Source organism: Blennius ocellaris, assembly GCF_963422515.1.
Source record: "Blennius ocellaris genome assembly, chromosome: 7".
Taxonomy (NCBI): Eukaryota; Metazoa; Chordata; class Actinopteri; order Blenniiformes; family Blenniidae; genus Blennius; species Blennius ocellaris.
This window is the reverse complement of record NC_137656.1, coordinates 13,873,294-13,894,094: the sequence shown is the minus strand read 5'-3', so window position 1 is coordinate 13,894,094 and position 20,801 is coordinate 13,873,294. Positions and strand designations below refer to the sequence as shown.

The following is a 20,801-nucleotide window of genomic DNA, read 5'->3' as shown; positions in this document are numbered from 1 at the left end:
AGTGATAGCAGCAGTGACATGTCAAACAGAAACCTCAGTGGCAGCAATAAAACCACAAGAGTCAAATACAAAAATGTTGAGAAGATAGATTATTAAGTATAAAATGTTGAAAACCAAGACTGGGAAGTACAGACAAAAGTAGTGCAAAAAGATGTATGGCAATGTGTGTGAAAATGGGTTGAAGAAGTTAAAAGAGGAGAGAAGAAAAGTTATGGCATCTCTTCGGACTCATTGCGAGGGAATCTATGTATGGCAACAGGGTTGTGAAATGTTTCAGCCGTTAGCACACGTGCACGCTCAAAACACACACACAAACTCACACAGATTGTCTCATTCTTTATGTGACCACACTGAAATTACATACCCTCTCTGGCTCTCGGTTGCTCCAAGAATTTGAAGATAATTCAGCCAACAGTTTACTTCTGTTGACAGGAGCTGAAAAATCTGCATGTCTCTCATGTTACTGCAAATTGTTCAGTGTGCAAGAGTTTGGTTTAGCTTAGTTTGCAACCTTTAGAATAGCAGATTGTTTGAGGAATTGGAAGAACTGAGGTCATTCATTCATTCATGCATCTTCGAAATGGCTTCATTTAAATGAGGGACACTGGAGATATGAATGAAGAAGACAGGGTAAATGCACCCTGGATAGACCACCACACACACAGGCAGTGACACTCTTTCTCAATCACAGCTACTGGCAATATCGGATTTCCAATTTGTTTTAAATGTATGCTTTAAGTGTGTGAAGAAACCAGAGTACTGGGAGAAATAAAGATTGCATGTGATGGTGCAAACTCAAGACAGACTTTAACTGTGTGTATTTTATCTTTGAGGCGAGACTACTACAACGGGGTATGGCTAACAAATAAGTTCAGGAGAAATACATTTGAGATATCGACACGCTTATTACCAGTGAACAATTTATTTTCTCTGAGTAGTCATCCATGTTTTGATATCAGAAAGCATCCTAAAGTCTATGTGCTATTCTTAGAACCTGTGGGTAGACCTTTTGAATTAGACAATAAGCTGTCACTGCTTTGATCACATCAACACAAGTGACATTACAGCAATACTGATAAGAATTTGGTGGCATAGTGTCTAGATGAGTATGTTTTAGCTTTTTTTTTTTCTTGTTAATTAAACAAAAAAGAGTTTGTAGAACAAGCAATCGGTTTTGCAAAAAGGTGCACATGCTTCAAACAGCTAAGTCATTATTCTTAACTTGACTGGGCCCAGGGCACAGGGTCATTAATGAAATGATCAACCTTGCAGGATTCTTGGATAATTATTGTAAGGGGACAAAAGGTGATTATCAGTTTTGTATTGTGCTGTGTTCTCAATGTGTTGTCCCATGGGCCTCAGAAGCACTGAACAGCTCCTCTCCACACTTTTAATCACTGGCTATCCCGATAGGATTTTGTTTGTACAGAAGATAAATAAAAATAATAAACTAAGCTTTAGTGCAAAACCATAAGAGTAACAGTTACGGCAGTGGTGGATGACATGGAAAGACTTACCAAATATTTCCGATTCAAAGCAAAAGTCAGTATAACAAAGGAAAATGTCTGTGCTGGGATTCAGGTTGCCAAAGCAATTGGGACTTCAGTTAAGACATTTGGAGCATAGTTTTAATATCCCGAGGGAAACCAGAAAGGAGACACATTGTTCTTTTCAGTCCATAATGTTTGATCAAATTAACAAGCCACAGTACAATCCTCCCCTTGAATTATTCAAACCAAGGAGGAAATGTTTTGTTAGCAAGTGTTCTTTTACTATCAACAAAGACCTGAATTCCAGCCAGTGCTGGTGGCCTTGTGTGATACACCTTGGTGATAACGGGTCGCTGAGCCAACTAGGATGTGGAGCTGGTCCGTTATAGCAATGGTGTCATACAGCATGGCTAATATATGAAAAAATAAATATTTCTGGCAGATTTCTTTCACTGGAGATGAGCTGCCAGCATTGGCTCCAGCTCTCTGCAACCAAGTTAGACAAAACAGCATTTATGAGTGATTTTACAAGACCAAAATATATATAGAATTTTGTTGTATTTTCTTTAATTCAATCCGAAAATTCATGAGTGGAAATGGCAAACGAATGGCAAACTTTTCACGTCAGCATTTCATTACCATCCTCCATGTGTGCCTCACTGCTTCAGTGGAATGATTATTGTTATGTGCAGTGACATTTTTTTTAGTAGTGCAGTCTGTCCTGCTCATAAAATCCTTTTGTATGGCAGAAACACTTAGTCAGTTAAAACAAATTACACTGATGGAAGAACAATTGTTGTGCATACAATTATGTGGTTCACATCTGTGGTCAGCAGTAGCCATTGACATTGACTGTTGAATTGCCTAATGTGACCATGTTTATACTTTACTATAGCCCATGTGCCAATGGATGACTTAGTCTTCCAGTGAACAGGATTTTTCTAATGAATGCAGAGGATTTTCAGTATAGTGTGTTTGTCTGTGTGAGCATGCATGCATGCATGCTTTTGTGCGTGCGTGTGCTACTAAATCTGACAGGCCCAAATCTCTGGTGTTCAAATCATTAAACCTCAGCTCATCTGGAAAGATTTAAATCAGCACCCCACCATTCCTCACCCCTCACCGCAGTGACCCAAACAGCATCCGTCTCACTGCTATCCCCACAAGCAACAACACACAACAGACTCCTTTGTCTTCAGAGGGCAAACCAAGACAATCGGCTGATGGGCTCTACTGCAAAGCAAGTGTTGTAAACTGAAGAACAAAAAAACAACAATCATGTTTTGTTTTGTTTTTTACATGTTCGGAATACACAAAAGATATCAGTATCGTAAGTTTGTACCGTAAATACACCAAACTGGGAGAACAGGTAAAACAGAAAAATGTAAACATGGGTCTCCTCTGGTTCAATGTGTTTGTTACTTAATAGTATTAATTGGCAGTAACATTACCTGGAGCTGTTTTCTGAAGTGTATATCAGCTCTGTTACTGTTTCGCTACACTTTTGTTTATCCTATCCTAAACTTACTTAGTCATCCTGAGAGCAACATGGAATGTGTAAGGTTTTTGTTTTTGTAATAAATAAGAACTATTCTGAAATTACCCACAGAAGGTTGCACTGTTTTAGTGAGCGTAGCTATAATAATTAATCTTAGAGCTAAACAGTAGTCTATGACAAAGAGTATTGCAGCAGTAAAAGCCAAAATTGTGTAAGCATGAAATCCACATTATTAGGCCAAGTGTATGCATATTAAAAGTTGTAGGAATTTAGCAGCCCATTAAGAAAGAGGCTTTAACAGACAATAGTCACAAGAAAAAAATGAGACAGGTCGGATTTCATATATTCCATGGTTTTTGAATCAAATTTCATCGGGGGGAAAAAAGTCAGCATTTTCACAAGATCATCAGAGTGCTTTGCACTTTTTGAGTACTCTTTATTTTTTTGATTATTATGCTATCTTTCTGCTTGTTTGGCCCAATTAAAATCTCCTTGATCTGGGAGATTCTGCTTCTCAAGCAGTTTAGCAATAGTGTGATAGTCAATCTGGTTTCAGCACTGTTAAACAGATTACTGAAAGAATGTGCAACAGAATGAGTTTATCTTATGGCTCCCTGACATTCTGTTGATTCATTGTTGACTGTAGGTGGCATGTGTTTTACAGCGATATCCTGTATCATGGCTTGGATGAAAGATGAAAAAAAAAAAGATTAAAAACAAACATTCTGAGTCACGCATTGAAACAAAAAAAGCCAATCTGGACTGTTGGATGAATTAGATCTGCCACGTCGCCTTCTGTGTCTTAGTCAAATCTTGCCTATTTTATCTCTTCCTATTTTATTTTGATACTCTCCTGTCATTCCACACTGAAAATCCCTTTATTGTCCTTCCTCTGTCCATCTAATTGTTGTTAGTTTGTTTAACCTTTGTCTTCCCCTGTGTATATAAACATTTGATGACCCTTTTTGGATTCCTTCACCACCTGATGATTTCAATAAACTCTTTAAACCTTCAGTAATCGTGGCAACACATACGCATGCACGCACACATGCACGCGTGCGCGCACACACACACGCACACGCACACACTGCTCTCATTTACAAACAAGCACATTTTATATTCAAACACATCGTCTCAATCTCAACATCAGTGTGTGTAACCTTAACTGTTGCTGGCTGCTCTAAGAGGCTGGTAGTTTCAGATGGGAGTGGTCCACTCCCAGGGGGGGGATGTATCCAGGACAGGTTATAAGATCTGCAGTCTACTGTGGCCCTCTGGGGACCAACAGAACTGGGGCCCCATTGTTCACCAGCGTCATTGTGCACAAGGGTTTCCCATGGATCAAATGTTACAGACTTCAAAACCAGGGGTCTCAGCGCACTCATAGCTGTTCAATGAGCACGATGGGAGACGAAGCTGTTCACACACCGTTCCTCAATGATCTGAATGAGGCCACACTGGACGTCGTCCCAGTGGCTTGTCGTCTGGATGCAGAGCGGGAAAGAAGTAATGATGACGAGTCTCCAAAACATCTGGAAAATGCAGAGTTGAAAAAAAAAACCCACATGTCATTTTAAAAGCAGGGTTTAGTTTATTGGAAGCAATTTATCAGATCATTGTTTAAACATCTTTGTAGCGTAAATAAACTCCACGTACAGTTTGACCCTGCCCCTCTGTGGTTGCAGATAGAAAAAGTCATTGGTACTTATTGCCCCTCTCCATCTCATTCAGTGATCCTCATAGAGCATGCTTTTTGGTTTATTTGTTTGCGTTTCAAATCTTTTTATTTTGCAATTGAGTATAGTGTGTTTTTTTTAATGTGGAAAATATACAAGTCATTTGAGTGAGAGACCTGAGAATTACTTTGACAGAGCCAGTACCACTGTTTGTCTTTACTTTAAAGTTTGCAAAGTTTCACATGGCAAATCAGTTAAAAATGACTATTTATGCTAAAAGAAAGACATTTCCCAAATGATGACAAATATCACAAAATTACTATAACTGTCATTGATGCAAATTAATATAATGATTCATTATTAATATGAATTAATAGCATTAGTATGCATAGCACCACATGAGTAAAAACAAGGACTAAACATTGGTTTTTTTCAGCCTTTGTTCTTTCACAGTATTCAGGAATTGTCGTTTTTAGAATTGTTAATTTAACTCTACAAAGTGACAATATTATCATATGTCTTTGCTGTGGAGCCGCAAAGACAGAAAGAAAGTTTAACAGCACAAAAGAGAGAGGAAGTCTGGACACTCACTGAGCAGGCTCATAAGCATTACAGTTCACCACACAGGAAAACAGACTTCCCTTACCGACAAACAAGGAAACATCACTGACATAACTTAAGCTTGTGTTGTATCCAGTCTCTTGCAGGTTTTTTCCGAAATAGTTGCATGAGATGCTGGATGGTTTGGAAAATAGCTGATCTCATGCAGAGTGCAGTAACGATGACCGAAACTAAGCTCATCTATGTATTTGAGTTACTGCAAAATAAATGTGCATTTTATACATGTACACAATCCATATCCATGTGTTTTGAAACAGGGTTGGAATACTGCATGTCTGTGCCTATCCCCAACCTATTCACTAAACAAGTAGACATGCCTTTTTAATAACCATGAACGACTATAATGACATTCAATAGTTATAATATATAGTTTTCTCTGAATTACTGTATATAATTAGGTGAGTAACTTAGTTTGCACAATTGTCCTGTTGGAGATTGATGATTAAATTAAAACTCGGAAAATCACAAATAATGAGTTCTGATCAGTTGCTGCCTCGATTCATCATTTTGTGTACAGGATCAAAGCATGGAAAATCTGTGTGGAAATCAAATAGGATTGTACCTATTCCTGTCTGACCATGGGACTGTGTGTCACTGGAACAGCTGTCATTTTGAGATTAAGGGTTACAGAGTCACAGGACAACAACACGATAATAAGTTGTACTTAAAAACAGTAATCTCACTCAATTTGAGAGCCACATCCATGAATTCATGAAGAAAAACCTGGGATTTGATGGAAAAGGAACTTACTTCAAAGGCAATAAGTCTGTATTTCCCCCAATATCACCATATAGCATAAACAGGACTTATAAGAGTAATAATGGTTGGTTTACAACTTCCATACCTGTAGAGATTCTCTCAGACAAGGAAATTCTACTTGATGAAGCAGCATGAACCTCAAATGATAGTTTTGAGGTTTAATAATGACTTTTAACAGAATTTGCAACAAATTACTCCCACCCATTTAAGTCAAGTACATAATAAAGTGACAAAGAGGAAATTTACCATCTATCAATGCTGAGACTATTCAAAATATTCTTTATAATCAACAGCAGATATAATAAGGCCATTGTTACAGCCACACTGTACAAAAAAAACAAGTCAATAAAAGATCTGCAAAGGAGTAAACTACCCTGGGTGACATGTATAAAATTTCACTATAAATCATCTTAGACAATACAAAGCTTTGATATGAGGTTCGAGTTTCCCCAAATAATCTGTGTACTGTGTGATGCCAAGGGAGTGACCAGAAACCCGACCGGGTCTTTGTGGGAGACGTGTCTGAGGTCCTCAAACATGACACCCTCCAATTGATTGTAAACAATCAAGTCAATCTCTCCAAAGAATCAATGTGATTGATGACAATTGTATAAACAAAAAAGGACAATAGCACAAAGTACATATGAACAAGAACATGAACACATGTGAGACTTCACCACATGCCAGTTTCAATCAGCTTGACCTTTCTGAGACGAAGTGCCAATCATACCGCATTGACCTGGGATTAAGGCCAGGGTATATTAATCATTCTTACTTCACAGCAAGAAAATCACAATGGCTTTGGAGCCCTATGGTGTGGAGTTTGCACGTTCTCCTTTCAATATATGGGTTTTCCTTCCATGTTTGAAAAGCAAATTATAGAATAATTACAAATTATAGGTCTGAATGGTGTGATGGCTGTGCGCCTCTCTGTGCTTTTTCCCCTGTGATGGACTGGTTAACAGTAATGGAGAATCCTCCCTTGGCTCAGTGATGATGGATGATTCATTTAATCTTTCTGAATAAATGAATCACAAGTCATTATGTTCAGAGTCAGTAGCATAATGACATCATGTGGAACTGTGTCACTGTCTACATAATATAAATCATTTTCAATTATTTATAAATTAAACAATTTCAATAGAGCTGTGGAGTGTTGTAGAGATTTATATCCTTGCCCCATAGAAAGAACATTGTGGTTCTGAGTCCAGGGCAGGTCCATATAAAATACATTTTAAATATGTACTTACTTTCTAAGTGGAGTTCACGTTATTCTTGACAGCGGATTTTTTTCTGTATACTCTGGGTTCCTCCCCTCAGCCCAAGCACATGCATATAAGGTTAATTAATAACTTGAAATTGTCTATAGGCATGCATGTGAGTGTATGGCCATGGATGTTTGGGATACACAATTTGAATTCATATGTTTTAATTGTATTTCTTTTAAGTCCTCTTAGATTATATAATGATAAAAAAAAAACATGATTAAATAGCAACGATCTTCTCACTTTCTTGTTAAAATTAGTGTTTTTGTCTGCAGCGCTCGTCTGACCTGGGACGGTGAAGACACTGAGGAGCAAATTCACTGCCCCCCCTAGTGGTAGAAATTGTGAACAACGGCTACTATCAGATGTCCACCAAGTCAATAAATAACAGCTCCTGTACTGAATTGTAAGAGAATGCATAACTATATTTCACTTACTTGAGCAATTGGAGTTACTCGGCCCGAGACAACAGTCGTTTTTCATGGACCATCCACATTCATTGTTCACTAGTATCCCTGGTGTTGAGAATCCATCCATCCATCCATCCAACTAACAGAAGGTGAGGGCCGGTTGCACCCATCAAAGGTCAGAAAGAGAGAGCGAGAGACCTTACAGACCCATATTCAGACCAAAAGGCAATTTCAGGCCACCAGTTTACAACAAAAGCATGTTTGTGGACTGTGGAAGGAAACGAGAGTACATGTGAAAATAAAAACAACCCCTGGATATAATAACCATGAGGAAAACATACAAACTCAGAGAAACGAGTGACTTATTTTCAGCATCCTTGCCATCAAATGACAGTGTTATAAACTGTAAATGATTCAAGGTATTTTATCTGATAATACTTATCATAATTATTCTAATTATTAAATAGAAGATGCAGAGGAAGGACAACATAAAATCTTGCAGTGAATGAGGGTTTTTGTTTTTTTGAGCCATTTTCCTTACAGGGAAATATCCTACTTATGTCCCATCACACTGTTGGTGTCATAAAAAAATGGAGAGACAGAGAGAGAGAGAGAGAGAGAGAGAGAGAGAGAGAGAGAGAGAGAGAGAGAGAGAGAGAGAGAGAGAGAGAGAGAGAGAGAGACTAGGATAATGTGAGGCTGACAGATGGCCTCACTAAGCACCTGACTGGGTTTTATCTGCACTGCAATGGTTTGGGTCAGGTCAATAAGCTGAGCACTGCAGAAGCAAGACGGAGCCACAGCGACATGGAGGCGTAACCGAGCCTGTGAATGGACAAACACAGATGCTGTAGATTGTTCAACTGGCCTGAGTGAGTGAATATACAGCTGACCATCAGAGGATTTACCAGATTATCAGAAATGGGAAGCTTTAATTTTTTTACAAGCCAAATAAATCGATTCGACAATCTTCTGGAGGACTGGCCAGAATCTCTGGATATTTTGGGGTCGGTTTGGATGGAGGCACTGGGTGTGTCTGCAGCAGCTGAAGATTGGGCTCTTTGTGCAAATCTTGTGGAACATTTGTTTCTGGGTCTGCTGGGACAAATGGACTTTCTTCTGGAGCACCAAGCTGTATGTTTTAATATAATGGGTCCACTATTCGCTGACGACCCTTATCTATGGATGTTCCCCCATATTTGAAATGGACTGAACATGTCTCGTTTCCTTTTCTTATCTCCATTCAATTTTTGATCAACTTTGACTAGAGATCTTCTGGAAAACCAAAATGTTCTTTTCACTGTGCACAATTCCACTTTGCCTTCAGTTGTGTCTGCTCTGAAAAAGAATACACACCAAAATGGGAGAGATGAGGTAACCGCATTGGTAATGAGTATGACCTTTGATTCGAGCTTTGCTAAAGTTGTATAAACTCCATGTTGATCATAATTTACATTGTTTTGTACTGTGAAGTCGCTTTCTTGCATAGAATAACTCCCTGTCAAAATGCATGCCTGTGTATTTTATACTGCACATGTGAAATACTTACTGGAGTTTGTTTCTGAAAACGCTTGTGAAACCTAATGCTGTTAACATCCAAAGACTGTATTTTTCGTATAATGGAGCTTTTTTTTTTTTTTTTTTTTTTTTAGAAAAAATGGTATGTGTGTATGTGGTATACAGTATAACAGATGTGAAATGTGAAAAAAGAATAAATGTGTTAAAGTGCCGTATTTCTGATATCGAGTTGTTTATTAAAACTGAACAGCGAAGCTTCCAGTTCGCCTCCAATACCCACAATTCCTCGCAGTGCTTCGGAGCACGTGACATTGTACGTTAGTTACGTAATCTGTCAAAGGTTGTGGATTTCTGTGTGAGGAACACAATGTGACTGTAAACACAGTGAGGACGCCGGTCCGAGAGAAGAGCATCCAAAGGTAAAGATTTAAAGCCACTTTACTAATTATAAATGCCGTGTGCGTGTCAAACCCACCATAACACGCAGTCTGGTTTATAAATGTAAATCTCGGACCACCGCATGTAAACAAACTGTCGCTGTTGGTTGGCTTGTAGTAATTATTAAGAAAACGAGTGATCAGACAACGTTCAGACTGAAAACCGACAAAAGAAAAATGTTTAAAAAATGTTTTTAATTCGTTTGAATTCATTTGATAAATTAATAGTACGGTTATTCCCGTTGTGAAGATTGCTGCCGGGTTTCGACATACCGTTCATATGTGATATGTTTAAGTAAGCAAATTACAATTCATTACTAATATTGTTTCTCACTTACCGATTTTATGGAGCTGCTGCTTTCATTTTGTCCCTATTTCATTCTTTTTTAATCTCTTACAAATCAAATCACCAACATGCTTCTGAGCAGCACTTGTAATAGCCTTAGCATAATAAGGTTATGCCGTCCGGTAACGCTTGTATTTTTTCCCCCTAAAAGTATTTCTCTTGTCAAATCGTACTTGTTGTCTTCCCAGCTCTTTGTCTCCCTTACGTCATCCTTAGTCTGAGTCATCAGGTCAAGCTGTTTCCTCTGGTATCCAGGAGATAACAGCTGATATTCAATCTGTTCCTAGTTGTCCTATCAACTTTTTCCTTTCTTTAACACTGTGCCCCCCCCCCCCCCCCCCCCCCCCCCCCCCCATCTCTCTCTCTCACTCTCTGTGGTGATCCCCTACAGGCTGCCATCATGACCTCCTAAATTCTATGAGATCCATCATCACGATGAGTGGTGCTGCGTTGGCTGTCGTGGTCGTAGTTGTTTTCTTCTTAGCCCTCTACCTCCTGCAGCGTTATGGAGATTTGCGGAAGCAGCAGCGGATGGTCCTGTTGGGGACACTGCTGTCCTGGTACCTCTGTTTCCTCATCGTCTTCATCTTGCCATTAGATGTCAGCACGGTATGAGACCACAGCTGACGCACCCCTCAACAAAATTTGTTTGTCGTGAATTTATGTCAGATGGTCAAAATGGTGTTCGTGTATGCTATTTACTGTGGTGTCTAACCTATACTATGTTTATTTTCAGTGGGTTTAACTTACTGTAAACTCTGCTCCTCTCTCAGACAATCTACAAGCAGTGTGTTCTTGACCATTTAAAAGACACTTCACCTGTAATTCAAGCAACACACACGAATCGGACAGAAGCCAGCACATCTTCTCATCTGTCAATAAGGTAAATAAGACATGTCTGATTCATAACAAAACTAGATCTACCGTTTGCTCACTTCAAAACAAAGTTTCTCAAGACAGACATGACAGACGATATGCAGCTTTTTGCCTCATCTGCAGATAATCACTTTCACAATTTTATATCACAGAAGCCATGAACTATATCTGTAATTTTTTTTATATTTTCCTTTGACTTAATTCTCTGATCCTTGGGATCAACCCTTTCTACAGATTTGACAAGAAATGTTGTAGATAAAATGATTTACAACACATTGTTTGCCCTTACCTGTACCTTGACTATTCTATTCCAAAGCAAAACAACAACACATGTACTTTTAAATAAAAATAGCTATTTCCCTAATGAAATATTTTGTCTGAGATTTAATCATCCTAACAGTGAGGATGAATATGAGTCTATTTATGGTGCTGAAAGACAATCATAATGTTCCACAGTAACATTCTTTGTTTTCTTTGGCTTGAATTTTTTTAACAATGTGTGGTGCTTTGTTATGTTCTATGTTGCGCTATGCTTACTTTTCTATGTCTGTTTTAGTTTTTATGTCAGTTAATTGGAATGAACTAGTCCTTGCACACATTAAAACTGGGGCAAACTTGTTAAATTATACCATCATTTGTGTGTGTGTGTGTGTGTGTGTGTGTGTGTGTGTGTGTGTGTGTGTGTGTGTGTGTGTGTGTGTGCGTGCGTGCGTGCGTGCGTGCGTGCGTGCGCGCGTGCGTGTGCGTGCGCGCAGTATACCAAAGTGTGAGGAGCCCTGGAGCTATATCCCAGATGGTGTTCTACCAGTGTTTTGGAGAGTTGTATACTGGACGTCACAGTTCCTGACATGGTGAGCTCCTACAAGTGAATAAACCACAGATGCACTGTGGTACTCAGACATTAAGTACAAGTGCTGTGATCAACCGTTGTTTCATCTGTGTGCACACAGGCTGCTTTTGCCCTTCATGCAATCTTACGCACGCGCAGGAGCTTTCTCCAGGGTGGGAAAGATGAAAACTGCTCTGATTGAAAATGCTATTTATTATGGCACCTACCTCCTAATCTTCATCTCTTTGCTCATTTACCTGGCCGCTCACCTAAAGTGGAGACTCACATGGTAGGTCAAGTACATCTTGATTTTTAATGTAAGACTGTGTTAATGTGTTTGCTACAGTGGTTTAACGCCAGTTTATTGATCAGCTTTTTAAAACATGTGCAGGACAGAGCTCCAGACCATCGGTATTACAGCAGCCAATACCTGGGGCCTCTTCCTTTTGGTGCTGTTGCTAGGCTACGGCCTGGTGGAGATTCCACGTTCTTATTGGCTCTCATCCTCCCCTGATTACTTGCTCGCCAAGACTTACTTCAAAGCAGCAAAAATGGCTGTTGAAAAAGCAGAGGCCGAAGAGAACTTAGTAGATATCATGGAGGTGAGGATTCAGAATCAACCCCGCACTGTAGGAGCTGAGACTCCAGAATTCAGTAAAACAAAGTCTGTTGTTTGGTAGAAGATTTGGCAAGTTACTTTCCATCATTATTCATTTTAATGAAATTCTACTTTTCTCATTAACGTTTGGCTTCAACATTTCCTATTTTCAGGAGGTGGCAGGTGTCCATGAATCCATCAGGTATAACCACTGTCTCAGAAAGTGTGTCGACACCATTTTGACAAAGGTGAGAATCGCGTGAAGCTGTATGTTCCTTTGGCTGGATTTCACAAATGTATACAATCCTGCTTAAATTGAGTGTGTATACCCTGTTTGTATGCTGGTCTCCCCTTTAACTGAGTATAATCTCATTTCAGTGTCCAATCGAGTACCAGGAAGAGATTGGAAGAAATGTGGAAAGCTCTGGAGGAGAGCCCAGTATCATTCCTACTAAAAAAAGTTTAATCAACCTTCACAAAAAAGTAGGTATTCTTAACATTTTAATGTGTTTTTGTGCTGTACAATGCTAAAATGTGAATCTTAAATTTTGTGAGAAAATCCCAATGGACAATGATATGGACACGAATAATGGACAATGACTAGACACTGAGTATTATTGAAGACACATGAATGGAGATTCCGACTTTGATGATCTTTTTTTGGTCAAAGTTCTGTACATAGTGTTCATGCAAATGGTGACATAATGCATAAATAAATGTATGTGGTTGATTCAGTAATCAGGCCCCACAGTGGCTTGGGCTTCTTTAAATGGAGAGTTTGCATGCTCCAGTTCCCTTCAGTAGTCCAAAAACATGTGTATGAGGCTAATTGGTGATTATAAATTACCCCCAGATGTGAATGCAGTGATTTTTCTCAATATGTCGAACTGGTCACCTGTCGAGGTATGTATGTATGGATGGATGGATGGATGGATTAATAGATGATCAAAATTGGGCAACAAATGTAGCAGCAACAGTGCACTATAGTGCAGCTGGACTACAATGGGAATGAAACACTACTCAAAATATATAATAGTTTATTTCTGAGTTTTTCAGTGCATCGGAGAGTTCCTCCTCTTAATAGATTGTCTGTGTGTGTGTGTGTGTGTGTGTGTGTGTGTGTGTTAGGTCATATCTGCTGTGCAGAGACATGGCCAGACTCAGGTTCAGTGGTCTATCTTGTCAGACCAGGCCTTTCATCTTGAAGATGTTACAAAGAGCCAGAGCAGCCCAACCAGACTTTTCACCCACAGCTTTCCTGCGACTCCCAACAGTCAGATCCGCAGGTTCATCTACACCCCGACTGTAGGTGGGTTCAGTGTTATGAGACATGGTCTATTCCAGGGATTTTCAAAGTGAAGAAGTCTTTTTTGCATTTGTACTTTTTGTTTGTAATCATTTTAGTTACTTTATATCAAACAGAAAAAAAAACATCGAAAAATGTTGCTATATAATAACTATTAATTTTACCCTCCACATATTTATTTTTAACAAGATGTCTTCTTAAAATTTAAAGGGAAAAAAAATCATGTCAGGAAAGGCACCCCCCTTTCCTCAAAGCCGTATAGTTCACCCTAGGGTAGCCCCATTACATTTGAAATAAAAGCTTTAATGTTATTTTAACTGTTTCATTAGCCTGCTACTTTCTTTAACTTAAATATTGTTTATAGTTGTAATCCTAAAATTAGCTTTTTATTGTCCTCAGTCTTAATAGTCCTGTAATATGTTTTACCATAAACATTCAGTCTATGTTTAGATAGCTAAAGGCCAAACAACAATTTTTCCCAACAAGTTTGATCTTGTCAGCACTTTTTGTTTTAATTTATACTATAATAAAGGATTTGTAAACACACTTTGTTTTTAGTCTCATCATTATGTTTGAAAAGTTACTAAACATAAAAGGTTATCTGGGACTTAGTCATGTTCTGGTGTTCCTGGAGTGTCAGAATCATAAAAACTACTGCAACGCAATGTAATTATAGTATTTAAAAAGAAAGATTATTGTTTTCAGTTGTCGTGATCTCAGATAGTATTCAGTATTATATTTTGAAAGATCTATCTCAGGCACATCCGTTCAAGTTGTAGTTATTCTGATTGGCCTATTTATTCTTTACCTGTATTGCATGTATAACATTGGTTTTGTGTGTGTGTGTGTGTGTGTGTGTGTGTGTTGTTCAGAGTGGTACTGGGAGTGTGTTTTCAGGCAGTGGTTCTGCCGGCTCCTGGCTGCGCTCCTGTGTCTCCTCTCGGCAGCAGTGGTGTGGTCTGAGTGCACCTTCTTCAGCACAAACCCCGTTCTGTCTCTGTTTGCTGTTTTTATTCAGTCGGCTGAAAACCAATATAACTACATTTATATTGAGGTAGGTATAAATGTGTTGAGAGATACCACACTTTTCTGGTTATAATAGGTTATAAGGGTTATAATAGGTTATAATATATTAATCATTGCATGGTAGCTGCTGATTATTATATCATTGATCATGGAAATGTATTTGCCATTCACAAAAAATAGTAAATATACTATTTTATGTTCAAATGTATATAAACCTGCATACTTTCTCTTTCTGTTGTTTTGTGTCTGTCCTCTAGATGGCCTGCTTTGCCAGCATCCTCTTCATGTGCGTGTGTGTCTACTCCACAGTGTTCAGGATTCGCTTTTTTAATTACTATAACCTGGTTCCCCATCATCAGACTGATGCTTACAGCCTGCAATTCAGTGGCATGTATGTTCACCATCAACTGAGTAGTAGCTTTCACATAATAAAAGGCACATATGGTTTAGAATATATATATATATATATATATATATATATATATATATATATATATATATATATATATATTGGTCTGTTTGAGTTAAGTACCCATAGATTATTATTGGATCTCATCTCTTTACGTTCTTTCCGCTTAGGCTATTTTGTCGTCTGACCCCTCCGTTGTGTCTCAACTTTCTGGGACTGATTCACATGGACTCTGCAATCTCTCATCAGGATAGAATCCAGACGTCATACACCTCGGTGAGTTCACGCGCCAGCTCATGCACAAATGATAAATGTGTAAATCACACCTCTTACAGATAAATACCCCGTCAACATGTTTATGAAAAGAAATATGACAATTTCAACATATTTATGTGTTCAGAACAAGTGACGTAACAATATATCTCTTCCCCTGTGTCAGATTATGGGCTCGATGCGTCTGCTGTCTATCATATCTGATGGCTTTTACATCTATTATCCCATGCTGGTGCTGCTGCTCTGCTTCGCCACTTTTTACAAGTATGTCCACAACCACTAATGATTAAACAGCAATCTCAAGTCATATTGGCACAGATACAATATAACACACTTTTTCATGGTTTTTTTCATGTGGGTTGTATCATGTTTCTGGGGTCCAATATACACAGTCAGAGGCCTCAGAAACAGGAGAAAAAATCTTACTAAGACATCTTACTAAGTGAAACGTCGGGTACACGCAATGAATGTGATCATACATTGGCAGTGATGAGTAAGATACTGGTGCTGGCTGTCCAAAAGCTTTGAAATCTCAAATGCTTTGGATTGCAATGAGGTTGACATGCTATGGTGGAACAGACACACCCGGAGCATGAGGGCAAAACCAGTAAAATCTAACACATTAAGATGAAAGTCTTCTGAGCACATTTCATCCTGATTTCAGATTCAAATACTAACTAATTTGTAAATGGGGTTTTATGTTCATAAAATTATCAGTTATTATTATCAACGTTGTCCAAATATAACAACGTTTGGAACAAGGAAACATTTAAGAAGTTTGACAAAGTCTGTGAGCAAGCCAACATTAGGAACAGCTGACCCTAAAGTTTAACCCTATTTATTATCTTCATTCTAAAAAATCTAATTCATATCTCCTCAAAAACAGGATTTGGTCTGTGAAACCTTTTTTCCCCAAAAAACAAACCTCATCAATGTCAGCTTATAATCGGAACAATACAATATGTCGTGTGCTAATATCCTTCAGATGCGCAATGAAAACCTGTTTGGGTGTGTCAAGTAAATGGTTAGTCAGATTGCTTTATTGTCTTTGCATTTGGAACGTTTACAAGGTCATATGCCACCTTAGTGGATATTGCTTTCATAAAGTTTAATGTAAAAAAATAAAAAAAATTCATTTAGTATCGAAAGATACAGTTGCTCATTTAGCTGAACGTTAAATATACATAGAGATCTGTGCAACTACTAACTAGCCCTAAAACAAAACAACTAATGGTGCTTGAGCAAAATAATTATTGATTGTAATTCTTTAACTGCAAAAAGAACAGAATTTGTTTCATTCTCAACACACTTTTTTTAGGTGATAACCGAGCAAAAGTATGTTTTGGTTGTGAATAGTAGGCGATTTCGGGTATACCATGCTTTTCCACTGATTTAGCAGCCGCCAAAGTGCTTAACTCTGGCAATCACAATCCAAGATCTTAATCTGTCACAACATCCTAATGTGTGTGACGACTTAGCTTGATATTGATGTCAGAATAAGTAATGGCAACAGTCTCCATAACACTGCTGGGTTCAGCGAAATGCGATGCAGAGAATTGTGGTACTAAAGTAACCAAGCCAATAAACTGACATTTCAAAATAGGTTATAAAATGTATAATACTGTGACTCCAATGGCAAAAGTGTCTCCTTTGTGCTCATCAGAAATATTCAGAGGCAAATATAGCGTGGCATTTAATCTTTGGAAGTCCTTTTAACCAGGCAGTGTTCAGACTTCAGTTAAATGTCACTAAATTGTGTTTTAAGTCAAAGACCTGTTTTTTCAATCAAACTCACTCTACTTGTTTGGTGTGCAATGGCATTGAGACGGAATTGTATTTGCAAGATATACCAACCTGACAAGTGGAAACATTCCCAAAGTTTTTTTCATGTGGAATTAATAACTTCAGTGTTTGAACAACTGGAACAGTCTGAGAAGATCAGAATGACACAATATTACATTATTACGATCAACAAACTTCTTAGACTTACTTTGTCAATTTCTGGCTGTGAATGCAAATAACCTATCTGCTTGACTCTATACTGCCTGCGCCGTTCACCTCTGATATGATTAAAGAAATGATTCTCATTGACACGATGCTCACAAATAAATATATATTTAATAATATGTTTGTAACTGTTTGTAGACTGGGCTCTCGCTGTTTGAACCTCCTGGGCATCCATCAGTACGTCACTGATGACGACCTGATCTCTGACCTAGTGGATGAAGGCAGGGAACTCATCAGAAGAGGTAAAACAATCAAATAATTGTCATTAGCTACTTTGTGAGGTACTATTTATTGTTTATTAGAATCCCCATTAGCTCCCACAAAGTGGTTGCTAGTCTTCCAGGGGTCCAATATTAGGTCTTATTTAAAAAGTGTATTGTTTTGCTTTTTTAAGTTGGTTTTCTGGCTTATTCTTATGTGATTCCTCGGGTTCATGTTCACATTGAATTTTGGAATACATATTTTGTTTGTTTGTTTGTTGTTTACCCTTTTCTTACACACAGTCTGACAATACATTTTGCAACAAGAGAGCCTATATATGACTTTATACTGTCACTTGCACTACACAAGAAGACATTTGGAATTTATCTCAAAGAGTTAACAGACTTTTTTTAAACATTTATTCTCTAATCTTCTTTTTTTTTTTTCAGAGAAGAGGAAAAGGCAGAAAGCTGAAGATGGAGACAATCGAAGATTCGTAAGCATTTTTACTCTATTGAGATCTTTCTTAGATGTTAAATATCCTAAACCAAAAGTCAAAGTATGCCAGATATGTTGTCTGACTGGCTCTTCTTGATTGCGTTGAGTGAGCTGACGTGTTTCAAGTACAGATATTGTTTTCTGTTTTAGGTCTGGAGGGAGCGGCATGGAGCTGAAGGAGCCGCCGGGCAGTCCAGAGCAAGTTACACTGAGATAAAGGATAACCAGAACAGCCCTGAAACAGAGATCAAGAGAAGTGGTAGGCCCAATTGAAAAACATTTCCTGATAATTTTTCCGATGCTTGCAAGCAGCAACGAATATAATACACTTTGTTTAGAACTATATTGTGCATGTTTTTGTCACACAAACTCAGCATCTGACATTTTGCCATAAAGCACCACACACAGAGAAACACAAAATAGTGACAATTTCTGTGAGGTTTTATCACAATAATCTCAAGTTGTTGGTTTTAACTAAATTAGTTGTTGTGTTTGAGAATCTTGTACAATTACCTCATATATTGCTAAATATATAATTTGATTATGATATTATCATTAGTCTCCATGCTTACAGTGATTTCTATAAATTTGTTTCTGCCCATGTCAGTTACATTTACCAGAAGAGATGGAAATATAGACGACCAGCAGACAAGCTTACTTCAGGACTACTCCAGTGAGAACGGATCACCCAACAGAAGGTATATTTTTCACCAGTCTCTTAATATGCTCAGATGTTTTATTTGTCAATCACTCCCTGTTTCTGTGTTTGATACCTTAGATCCACTGGAGGACGTTACCTATCTTTGTCGCCTTCTATGACAGGACTATTTAATGATGTTTGAAGAAGAGCTCATACAGAAAGCTCCATGATGCATTCTGGGGGGGAAAAGATGATATTTGTTGATTAAATTGACTTTGATAAAGAAAGTGTGAAGCAATGTGTCCATCTCCCTGGAAACAATAGTGAAGTATTGAGATGCACAAGTCTGACCAGATAAGGGATAGCGATGGTAACAATGATAATAGTTCTAATGAAGGGATTTCTGCCACTGCAGGGTTCTGCTGGTTCAAAGAGATCAGAATGTGTAAAGGAATATTTTTCCCATCTGCTTTGTAAACAGATTGATAAATGGCCATGTCCATGTCAGAAATTGTGTCTGAGAATTTGTTATTGATACTTGTTTTTTTTGTTCCTTTTTTTTTTTTTTTTTAATAATAAAATTAAAGAGACAGTATCTAATGCCTGGAATTGTAATTTGTTGAAAATGTTGTATATGTGGACTACGTACATTGTATTTTACTGAAGAACATTACCTTGTACAACAATCCCCTGCAAATCTGTCTATAATTTATCAAATAAAGTAGTTTGATTCCATGTCTAAAAGAAAATCTAATTTGTTTATAAAAATAATCCCTACAATAAAACTGTTCTTTTCTTATGCTCTTGTATAAAATTATCTACTCCGTTTCACAGTAAATCATGACAAAATTTGCATTGCTTATTAAATTAACATATTCTGATTCCACAAGTAGAAAATACAAACCTGGAAAATTAGGCAACATGTCACTGAATGCAATTATAATTACCATAATTATGATTATACCACAACTATAATCATACTTTTGTGATTCAAGTTCAATTCAAGTGAGAAAATTGCACTTATTGAAACTCACCTGTTTTAATCTAATTTAGATTACTGTTTCCATTTGCTAAAACACATTTTTGTAAACTATGCTGCTTTCATCAAATTACTTAACATAATTCACAAAACCAAACACTCAAACTGCAAAATACCTCCTACTTCCTACAAAATAAAGCCCTGCAACCAGAACTACACATTGTCAGAATCAACTTAAAATAGTTCAAATTGTAGAAAATTCTTCAGATTGTTCACATGCACATAATTGTTTGCAGTTATACGCACATTCTGTTGAAACATTTATATATATATATATATATATATTTTTTTTTTTTACCAAACAAGTCAGTGCAACATATGCGCAGCAGATACGTTTACATCGGAGTGAACAAACATATGCTCACAAAAAGCAGTAAACTGAAAATGAAAATCGCAGAAAAAAAATAGACACATAAATAAGAAGAGGATAGAAAATAATTAGGTAGCATCTTGCCGCACAGCTGGGTCTGACCACAACGCCTCGTCCATGTCACAGCCAATATCTTATCTTGCCAGACATCGAGGGAAGAAGGGCTTTGAGGGCCTGGTCCATCCATGAATCGCATCAACATCACTTCCATCACATGCCTCTTACATGGCCAGGAACTTCTATAATATGTCACCAGTGACATTTCTTCCCCTTCTTCTGGCCTTTGTCAGGTTGAACCCAGCCTCATATGAAGATGAACTCATGTGTGATGCATGAGCATCATTTCCAGTACTCTCTGAAGCAAAGAAAAACAAATCAGTCAACGTGGTGTTATGTCATATACTGGTAAACAATGTTGCTTATAGCTTACTGCAGTCAGTATGTACTTTTTTTCCCAGGACATTTATTTGTGTACTTGTATGTTCTTGTTTTTATATGGACCAGTGTCTGCAATAAAGATGTATATATTGTATTTACATCTACATGTGGTCTTTGAGTTTGTCTCAAAATGCACCTTATAAAGTTGTTTCATATTGATTTGGTTTCACTTGAGAATGTGACCCATGTGGACATACTGACTGATCCTGGTGACCATTTGGCCCCTTCCTCTACTAAGGTTTTGTCTTAGTCTTTTAGAAAAACACAACCA

At 37.8% G+C, this 20,801-nt stretch overlaps 1 protein-coding gene across 1 annotated transcript; it reads left to right on the top strand.

The window, feature by feature from the left end:
* The first annotated feature begins 9,600 nt into the window (after nucleotides 1–9,600).
* Nucleotides 9,601–19,421, top strand: LOC308132965 (G-protein coupled receptor-associated protein LMBRD2B-like). Its single transcript, XM_080500198.1, has 18 exons — nucleotides 9,601–9,656; nucleotides 10,412–10,629; nucleotides 10,794–10,903; nucleotides 11,652–11,747; nucleotides 11,847–12,014; nucleotides 12,117–12,327; nucleotides 12,497–12,571; nucleotides 12,702–12,806; nucleotides 13,452–13,632; nucleotides 14,502–14,683; nucleotides 14,913–15,046; nucleotides 15,235–15,340; nucleotides 15,504–15,601; nucleotides 17,483–17,586; nucleotides 17,995–18,041; nucleotides 18,194–18,302; nucleotides 18,651–18,741; nucleotides 18,822–19,421. Exons 2-18 carry the CDS (start codon nucleotides 10,438–10,440, stop codon nucleotides 18,883–18,885), a joined length of 2,073 nt encoding a protein of 690 aa, XP_080356324.1. The 5' UTR covers nucleotides 9,601–9,656; nucleotides 10,412–10,437; the 3' UTR covers nucleotides 18,886–19,421.
* The last annotated feature ends 1,380 nt before the right edge of the window (nucleotides 19,422–20,801 follow it).

What these genes read in the sequence shown, in the direction of transcription:
- LOC308132965 (XM_080500198.1), top strand. Translation starts at nt 10,438, where the DNA reads ATGAGATCCATCATCACGATGAGTGGTGCTGCGTTGGCTGTCGTGGTC. An exon ending in ACTTAGTAGATATCATGGAG is followed by an intron (nt 12,328 to 12,496) that starts GTGAGGATTCAG and finishes TCCTATTTTCAG; the next exon opens with GAGGTGGCAGGTGTCCATGA. An exon ending in CAGGGAACTCATCAGAAGAG is followed by an intron (nt 17,587 to 17,994) that starts GTAAAACAATCA and finishes TTTTTTTTTCAG; the next exon opens with AGAAGAGGAAAAGGCAGAAA.